The sequence below is a fragment of the Ciconia boyciana genome, unplaced genomic scaffold (assembly GCF_034638445.1).
Source record: "Ciconia boyciana unplaced genomic scaffold, ASM3463844v1 HiC_scaffold_39, whole genome shotgun sequence".
In the NCBI taxonomy this organism is placed as follows: domain Eukaryota; kingdom Metazoa; phylum Chordata; class Aves; order Ciconiiformes; family Ciconiidae; genus Ciconia; species Ciconia boyciana.
Window position 1 is genome coordinate 681,501 of NW_027328407.1, and position 9,768 is coordinate 691,268.

General features: G+C 49.3%; 1 protein-coding gene across 1 annotated transcript in view; it reads right to left on the minus strand.

The window, feature by feature from the left end:
* Positions 1 to 9,260, minus strand: part of LOC140645837 (Fc receptor-like protein 4) — a 14,963-nt gene extending 5,703 nt beyond the window's left edge. Inside the window, exons 1-7 of the mRNA XM_072849300.1 lie at positions 9,205 to 9,260; positions 8,972 to 9,101; positions 6,564 to 6,602; positions 5,168 to 5,467; positions 4,615 to 4,917; positions 4,061 to 4,372; positions 7 to 86 (exon numbers count right to left, since the gene is read on the minus strand). Of these exons, the coding sequence (XP_072705401.1) occupies positions 7 to 86; positions 4,061 to 4,372; positions 4,615 to 4,917; positions 5,168 to 5,467; positions 6,564 to 6,602; positions 8,972 to 9,002 (1,065 nt within the window). The 5' untranslated portion in view covers positions 9,003 to 9,101; positions 9,205 to 9,260. The remainder of the gene's footprint in view (positions 1 to 6; positions 87 to 4,060; positions 4,373 to 4,614; positions 4,918 to 5,167; positions 5,468 to 6,563; positions 6,603 to 8,971; positions 9,102 to 9,204) is intronic.
* Positions 9,261 to 9,768: the final 508 nt, after the last annotated feature.

Here is a 9,768-nt window from a genome sequence, read left to right on the forward strand (position 1 = left end):
GGCCACGCAGGTGAGGACCAAGGGGTCACCATCAATGACTTGTCCGGAGGCGGGGTCCGAGAGCAAAGCAGGCTGGGAGGGGAGGTCTGGTGAGAGATGGAAGATGGGTTGGGAGAGAAGGAAAGTCATCTTCAGGAGAAGGCGAAGGTCAGGGTGAGGAGAAGGTGAGGTTTGTCGTGACGAAATGAAACTCGTCGTGGAATGAAAGATGGAAGTCGTTATCGGGAGAAGATGGAAGTCGCCATCAGGAGAAGATGGAAGTCCCATCACGAGAAGATGGAAGTCGCCATCACAAGAAGATGGAAGTCCCATCACGAGAAGATGGAAGTCGCCATCACGAGAAGATGGAAGTCACCATCATGAGAAGATGGAAGTCACGAGAAGATGGAAGTCGCCATCACGAGAACATGGAAGTCGCCATCACGAGAAGATGGAAGTCCCATCACGAGAAGATGGAAGTCACGAGAAGATGGAAGTCGCCATCACGAGAAGATGGAAGTCACCATCACAAGAAGATGGAAGTTGCCATCACGAGAAGATGGAAGTCACCATCATGAGAAGATGGAAGTCACCATCACGAGAAGATGGAAGTCACCGTCACGAGAAGATGGAAGTCACCATCATGAGAAGATGGAAGTCACGAGAAGATGGAAGTCACCATCACGAGAAGATGGAAGTCGCCATCATGAGAAGATGGAAGTCACGAGAAGATGGAAGTCCCATCACGAGAAGATGGAAGTCGCCATCACAAGAAGATGGAAGTCACCATCACGAGAAGATGGAAGTCGCCATCACGAGAAGATGGAAGTCGCCATCACGAGAAGATGGAAGTCCCATCACGAGAAGATGGAAGTCACCATCACGAGAAGATGGAAGTCACCATCATGAGAAGATGGAAGTCACCATCACGAGAAGATGGAAGTCACCATCACGAGAAGATGGAAGTCGCCATCACGAGAAGATGGAAGTCACGAGAAGATGGAAGTCGCCATCACGAGAAGATGGAAGTCACCATCACGAGAAGATGGAAGTCGCCATCACGAGAAGATGGAAGTCGCCATCATGAGAAGATGGAAGTCACGAGAAGATGGAAGTCGCCATCACGAGAAGATGGAAGTCACGAGAAGATGGAAGTCCCATCACGAGAAGATGGAAGTCGCCATCACAAGAAGATGGAAGTCACCATCACGAGAAGATGGAAGTCGCCATCACGAGAAGATGGAAGGCGCCATCACGAGAAGATGGAAGGCGCCATCACGAGAAGATGGAAGTCCCATCACGAGAAGATGGAAGGCGCCATCACGAGAAGATGGAAGTCCCATCACGAGAAGATGGAAGTCACCATCACGAGAAGATGGAAGTCACCATCACGAGAAGATGGAAGTCACCATCATGAGAAGATGGAAGTCACGAGAAGATGGAAGTCCCATCACGAGAAGATGGAAGTCGCCATCACGAGAAGATGGAAGTCACCATCATGAGAAGATGGAAGTCGCCATCACGAGAAGATGGAAGTCGCCATCACGAGAAGATGGAAGTCACCATCATGAGAAGATGGAAGTCGCCATCACGAGAAGATGGAAGTCGCCATCACGAGAAGATGGAAGTCACCATCATGAGAAGATGGAAGTCACCATCACGAGAAGATGGAAGTCACCATCACGAGAAGATGGAAGTCACCATCACGAGAAGATGGAAGTCACCATCACGAGAAGATGGAAGTCGCCATCATGAGAAGATGGAAGTCACGAGAAGATGGAAGTCCCATCACGAGAAGATGGAAGTCGCCATCACAAGAAGATGGAAGTCACCATCACGAGAAGATGGAAGTCCCATCACGAGAAGATGGAAGTCCCATCACGAGAAGATGGAAGTCACCATCACGAGAAGATGGAAGTCACCATCACGAGAAGATGGAAGTCGCCATCACGAGAAGATGGAAGTCCCATCACGAGAAGATGGAAGTCACCATCATGAGAAGATGGAAGTCCCATCACGAGAAGATGGAAGTCGCCATCACGAGAAGATGAAGTTCATCTTCACGAGGTGAAAGGCATCGTCGTGAGATGAAAGCCATCGTCGTGAGGAGAGAGAACTCATGAGAAGACGGAACGCCTCGTCATGAGAGGATGAAATGCGTCGTCACGAGACGATTAAATTCATTGTCACGAGAAGATGAAGTTCGTGGTCATGAGAAGATGAAATTATCACGAGAAGATGACATTCATCGTCATGACATGGAATGAATCACGAGAGGATGAAATTCATGGTCATGACATGGAATTAATCACGAGAGGATGAAATTCATCGTCGTGAGATGGAGCTCATCATCGTGAGAAGATGAAATTCATCGTCGTGAGAAGATGGAATTCATTGTCACGAGAAGATGAAGTTCATTGTCATGAGAAAATGAAATTAATCGTCACAAGAAGATGAAATTCATCGTCATGACATGGAATTAATCACGAGAAGATGAAATTCATCGTCATGACATGGAATTAATCACGAGAGGATGAAATTCATCGTCATGACATGGAATTAATCATCATGAGAAGATGAAATTCATCGTCGTGAGATGGAGCTCATCATCGTGAGAAGATGAAATTCATCGTCACGAGACGATTAAATTCATTGTCACGAGAAGATGAAGTTCATTGTCATGACATGGAATTAATCACGAGAGGATGAAATTCATGGTCATGACATGGAATTCATCATCACGAGAAGATGAAATTCATTGTCATGAGACGATTAAATTCATTGTCACGAGAAGATGAAGTTCATTGTCATGAGAAAATGAAATTATCACGAGAAGATGAAATTCATCGTCATGACATGGAATTAATCATCACGAGAAGATGAAATTCATCGTCGTGAGAAGATGGAATTCATCGTCACGAGAAGATGAAGTTCATTGTCATGAGAAAATGGAATTAATCGTCACAAGAAGATGAAATTCATCGTCATGACATGGAATTAATCACGAGAGGATGAAATTCATCGTCATGACATGGAATTAATCGTCACGAAAAGATGAAATTCATCGTTGTGAGATGGAGCTCATCATCGTGAGAAGATGAAATTCATCGTCATGACATGGAATTAATCATTGTGAGAAGATGAAATTCATCGTCGTGAGAAGATGAAGTTCATTGTCATGAGAAAATGAAATTAATCGTCACAAGAAGATGAAATTCACCGTCATGACATGGAATTAATCACGAGAGGATGAAATTCATCGTCGTGAGATGGAGCTCATCATCACGAGAAGATGAAATTCATCATCGTGAGAATAAATTCATCGTCATGACAAGATGAAACTCATCGTCACGAGAAGATGAAATTCATCGTCATGAGAAGATGAAATTCATCGTCATGAGAATAAATTCATCGTCATGAGAAGATGAAATTCATCGTCATGAGAAGATTGAATTCGTCGTCATGACAAGATGAAACTCATCGTCACGAGAAGATGAAATTCATCATCGTGAGATGGAGCTCATCATCACAAGATAAAATTCATCGTCGTGAGAAGATGGAATTCATCGTCGCGAGAAGATGAAATTCATCGTCATGACGTGGAACTCATCATCACGAGAAGATGAAATTCGTCGTCACGAGACGATTGAACTCATCGTCGCGAGAAGCTTGAATTCACCGTCGTGAGATGAAGTTCATCATCACAAGGTGAACCTCCTCGTCACGAGAGGACGAAAGCCATTGTCACGAGAAGATGACATTCGTCGTCGTGACGCGGAACTCATCATCACGAGAAGGCGAAGCCCATCGTCGTGAGCCTCCTGAGCTCTCGTTTTGGTGAGCCCGCGAGTCCACCACGACCTCTGCGCTCTGGAAGAGCTTTTGGAGGTGACCGGTGGCCGTTGAAGAAGACCCAGAGGCCGCGTTTAAACCATTTAAATTATCCCGACTGGGAGAAGGACGAAAACCGGCGCCTTTCAACCATTTTCCCATCCTATTTTCCCCAATTTGGGAATCTTTGGCCAAATTCGCGGCTGAATTTATCAACGCCTCCCACGGAGAGACCCGAGGACGGACCTACCCTTCACGGTAACGTCCACAGCTTCGCTTTGGGGCGAGGGCACCCACTTCCCGCCCACGTCCTCCTCCACCCCGCAGCTGAATTTCCCGCTGAACTTCCTGGGGCTCTGCGGGAAGAAAAGCTCGGAGAAATTCCCGGCGTTCCCGGTTTTCGAACCCTCTTGGCCTGGTGGGATCTCCACCCCGTTCCTGTAGAAGTGAAACCTCAGCCTGAAGTCATCTCTGGAGGCCACGCAGGTGAGACGTAAGGGGTAGGCTTCGCTCGCCACCCCGGTGGGAGGGTCTACTCCCAAGCTGGGAGCCGAAGCGGCCTCTGGGGAGAAAAATTGGGAGGAAAAAACACCTTAAAAATGGGAAATTTGGGCCAGAAGACCAACCGATGGGGCTTTGGGGTGGCGGGAGGAAGAGGTGGCCTCCAATCGACCGTCTTGGCCGGCAAAGCCAAACTGAGGTGTCTCGGTGACCTCGATGGGTATTGCGGTGGCTTCACCGAGCCGGTGGCCACTTCCCCGTGCCCAGAAAAGCCGGATTTCTCCCCAAAACTGTGCCCGTTACCTTTCACGAGGATCTCCACGGCTTGGCTGTGGTAGGACGAGATCCAGCGGCCTTCGGTGTTCTCCTCGTAGCCGCAGGTGAAGTTGCCGGTGTGGTTCCGGTCGCTCTCCACCACCCGGAGCTGAGCTTCGGTGTCCCCCAAGGTCAACTCAGTCCCGCTGACGACCTCGACCTTCTCCTTGTAGAAGTGAAACCTCCGCTCCGCGTCTCCCGCCGGGGCCGCGCAGAGGAGGACGAGGGGTTGGCCTTCGACGGTGACGCCGGTTGAAGACTTGACGGCCAACGTGGGTTGGGATGGACGGTCTGAAGGTGAAAGAAGAACCCTAAAATAGTCATTTTTTTGGGGGGGGGGTGGGTCTCGGCTCTTGCGCCAACCCAAGTCCGTCTCCGTTGACCTCAACGGGGAGTTGAGGTGGGGAATTTGGTTTCGCGGCGTTCCAATTTCAGGCGAAAACTGCCCGTTTGGAGCTTGGAGGAAAGTATCTGCAGATGGATGACGGTGGGATGGAGAAGTCAAGGGGGGAGGAGGCCAACAGGGCAACATCTCGCCTACCTTTAACGCTGATGATGATGGATTTGCTCTCCTGGGAGCGAACGAGTCGGCGGAACTGGTTGATGACGGTGTACGTGCAAGCGTGCCACCCGCCGTCCTTCGGCCCCGTGATGTTGAAGCGGTGGACGTAGGTCCTCCTCAGCGTCCTGACGTGCACCGCCCAGCCGCTCGTCCCCGAAAACTGAAAACCTTGCATCTTCTCCTTCGACCAAGGAGCGACGCACCGGATGGAGATGGTGTCACCGATGAGATACTCCGTCTTCTCCGGCGTCACGGTGATGTTGGGAGGAGGAGGAAGGTCTGGGGAGGAAGGGTTTGGGGTTGGGGGGGAGGAGAAAGTGAATCGACCGGCCGCAGGGGATGTCTCCAAGCCTTTGAGATGAGGTGGGACCTGTTGGACGCGACCGCCGTTGCCTTGGTGCCGAGGCGGGGGAGATCTTTTGGAGGGCCCTGAATTATCTCGGTCAAAAGGGGGTTTTCACCCCAAAATGGCCCCCAAGGAGGGGGGGGGGGGCGGCTTTTGGGGGTTATTTGTCCTACCAGAGTCATCGATCGGGTCAAGAAGCCAAACTTGGACCAGACGGAGGAGAAACCAGTTGATTCTCCTCAAAAATGGATATTTTGGTGGACAGAGGAGATGAAATGGGATGAGATGGAGGAGGAACCCATTGATTCTTCTCAAAAATGGGTATTTTGGTGGATGGAGGAGATGAGACGGGACCAGGAGGAGGAGAAACCACCCGCTTCTCCTCAAAAATGGGTATTTTGGTGTACGGAGGAGATGAGGTGGGACCAGGTGGAGGAGAAACCACCCGCTTCTCCTCAAAATCGATATTTTGGTGGACGGAGGAGATGAGATAGGACCAGGTGGAGGAGAAACCACCCGCTTCTCCTCAAATTGGGTATTTTGGTGGACGGAGGAGATGAGATGGGACGAGATGGAGGAGAAACCAGTTGATTCTCCTCAAAAATGGGTATTTTGGTGGACAGAGGAGACGAGACGAGATGAGATGGAGGAGAAACTGGTTGATTCTCCTCAAAAATGGGTGTTTTGGTGGATGGAGGAGATGAGACGGGACCAGACAGAGGAGAAACCACCCGGTTCTCCTCAAAAACGGGTATTTTGGTGGATGGAGGAGATTTCACGGCCTGGGTCATCATCGAGGTCCCACCAACCTGTTCTGCCCATGGTCAAACCAGCGGGGGCTTGTCCACCACGAGCCTCGGCAGCTCAGGCGGTCGGGTGACTGGAGGCGGGACCTCGCTGGGTTTAGCAGTACGAGGCATCAGGTTTTGGGGCAAAAGGTGGTAAATTTGGGGTCAGGGGGGTCCAGATGGTCACGTGACCCAATGGGGATGTGTCCAGCCCCCCCCCCCCCCCCCCCAAATTCGTTACCTGTAGGTGACCCCCGTGGGAGGAACATCTGGAGAGAGGCTGGAAGAGAGGAGGAGATGGGTGAGAGGGGGTGGGAGGGGGCGAAGGGTGGGGAAGAGCAGGGGGAAGCGGGGAGGGGGAGGGAATACGGGTTCGTGGCCGCGGGGGAAGGGAGGGTGGAGGGGAGAGAGGGCGGAGGAAGGAGGGGGAGAGGAGGAGAAGGAAGGGGAAGGAGGCAAGGTGGAAGGGGAACTGAGAAGAGAAAGGAAAAATGGAGAGGAAAAGGGGAAAGGGAAAAAGGAGGGGGGGGGAAGGGGAAATGGAAGGAGACAAGAAGAGCGGAGAGGAAAGAGGCGGAGTGGAAAGAGGAAAGGAGAATGGAAAGAAAAGGGGGAAATGGAAAGAGGAAAGGAAAAGGAGAAGGAAAAGGTGAAACGGAAAGAAAAGGAGAAGGAAAAGGTGAAAAGGAAAGAAGAGGAAAATGGAAAGAAAAAGGCGAAATGGGAAGAGGAAAGGAAAAGGAGAAGGAAAAGGTGAAACGGAAAGAAAAGGAAAATGGAAAGAAAAAGGCAAAATGGGAAGAGGAAAGGAAAAGGAGAAGAAAAAAGGTGAAAAGGAAAATGACAAGAAAAAGGAGAAATAAATAAAAAAAAAAACAAAAAGAAAAATGAAAAGAAGAGAAAGGAGAAAGAAAAGAAAAAGGGAAAATGAAAAAGAAGAAAAAGAAGTGAAGAAATAGGAAAAATGGAAAGAAGAAAGAAAAGAAAGAAAAAGGAAAAAGAAAAAGGAGAAAGGAAAAGGAAAAAGGAAAAGGAGAAAGAAAAAGGAGAAAGAAAAAGGAAAAAGAAAAAGGAAAAAGGAAAAAGGAAAAATGAAAAAAGGAGAAGAAAAAGGGAAAGAAAGAGAAAGAAAAAAGGCAAAGAAACAAAAAGAGAAAGAAAAAAGACAAGGGGCAAAGAGAAGGAAAAGAAAAAAGAAGAAACAAGAAATAATTTCTGAATAAAAAGAAAAACCAAGAGGAAAGGCAAAGAGAAAGAAAGAGAAAAGAGAAAAGCAAAAGGAAAAGAGAAGAAAGAGAAACGAGAAGAAAGAGAAAAGAAGAAAAAGAGAAGAAAGAGAAAATAAGCAAGAGAGAAAGAGAAGGAAGAAAAGGGAAAAGAAAAAGGCAATTAAAAAAGCAAAGGAGAGGGAAAAATGAAAAGAAAAAGGAAAAAACAACCGAGGGGACGGAGGGGACCTTTGGCCGAAGCCAAACGCGCGGGAACCCAAAACACGAATCGCAAGGGACCGAAGCAGTCGCCGCCCCGATGACGCCCGACGGAGGAGGAGTGGTGGGACAGGAGGGAAAAGAGGAGGAAAAGAGCAAAGAAATGGGGGGGAAAGTGGAGAAATGGGGGAAAAAGGGAAGAAATGGGGAAAAAGGGAAGAAATGGGGGAAAAAGGGAAGAAATGGGGGGGCGAGGGAAGAAATGGGGGAAAAAGGGAAGAAAGGGGGGAGGGGGGGAAGAAATGGGGGAAAAAGGGAAGAAATGGGGGAGGGAAGAAATGGGGGAAAAGGGAAGAAATGGGGGAGGGAAGAAATGGGGGAAAAAGGGAAGAAATGGGGGGGAGGGAAGAAATGGGGGAAAACGGGAAGAAATGGGGGAAGGGAAGAAATGGGGGAAAAAGGGAAGAAATGGGGGGGCGAGGGAAGAAATTGGGGAAAAAAGTGAAGAAATGGGGGGGAAGTGAAGAAGGGGGAAAAGTGAAGAGATGGGGGAAAAGTGAAGAAATTGGGGGAAAAAGTGAAGAAATGGGGGAAAAGTGAAGAAATTGGGAGAAAAAGTGAAGACATGGGGGGAAAAGTGAAGAAATTGGGGAAAAAGTGAAGAAATGGGGGGAAGTGAAGAAATTGGGGGGAACAGTGAAGAAATGGGGGGAAAACTGAAGAAATTGGGGAAAATGTGAAGAAATTGGGAGAAAAAAGTGAAGAAATGGGGGAAAAGTGAAGAAATTGGGGGAAAAGTGAAGAGATGGGGAAAAATGTGAAGAGATGGGGGAAAAGTGAAGAAATGGGAAAAAAATGAAGAAATTGGGGGAAAAGTGAAGAGATGGGGAAAAATGTGAAGAAATTGGGAGAAAAAGTGAAGACGTGGGGGATAAGTGAAGAAATCAGGAAAAATGTGAAGAAATTGGGAAAAATGTGAAGAAAATGGGGGGAGAAGTGAAGAGATGGGGGGAAAATGGATATTCGGGGGGAAAAATGAAGATACGGGGGGGGGGGAAATGCAGAAAAAGGGAAGAGAGGGAGAAATGGATTTAGAAAGAGGGAGGAGGAAGGGAGGACTCGGCCCAACGGGCACGGAAACGGGTGGAAAAACGAAGGGATAGGGAAAAAAAGGGAGGGATGGACGCCTTTGGAGAGGAGGAGGAGGAGGAGGAAGACTCACCGAGCAGAGGGACGAGGCGAAGGGGCCCCATGGTGGGTAGTGTCCTCTTCTTTCCCTCTCTGCGATGACGGGAACATCTCCTTCCCCTTCGGTCCAGCCTGGTGGCACATCCGTCACGTGAACCCAGTTGCTACGGAACGGCGGAAACCGATGTAAAAAAGGGGAAAAAAAAACCCAAAAACAACAAAACCCAAACCAACCCCAAACCCGAAATGACAAAAAAAAAAACCCACAACAATTACGACATCGTCTCCGTGGCCGTGGTCAACCCCAAGGCGTCCGCGGTGGCACCGATGTCTTCTTCGGGTGCCGCGCCGGGTTGTCTCCCGGCTTTCGACCTCCCGACGGGCGACGTGGTGGGGTCGGCCTGAAAATCGGGGGGCGGGAGATGGGTTTTGGGGGAGGAAAAGCACCTAAAATTGGGGGAAAGGCCGCTGCCGATTGGTCTCCGTCGGCCAACTCGCAACTGGAGCTGTTGGGTTGTCCCCAGTCTGCAGGAGGACGCAGGAGATGGTGCCCTTGGATGGAGAGTTTTGGTTGGACGCCTATTTTTGAACTTGTTTTTGAGGGGGTAACCCCAAATTTGGTTGTTTTAACGGGTCGGAGCTTCTTTGCGTCGCCGGAAGAGCTTTTTTGGGTGAGAAAAAGGGTGAAAATGAGGAGCTCAGGTCTTTGTGGAGCAAGCGGGACGTGGTGGGACTTCCAACCGGGGTTCAAAACCTACTCGTAACGATTGTCCTCGGGCACAGATGAACACGACGACCATCGGGGCAGCGACGGATCAACCCATCGCGGAC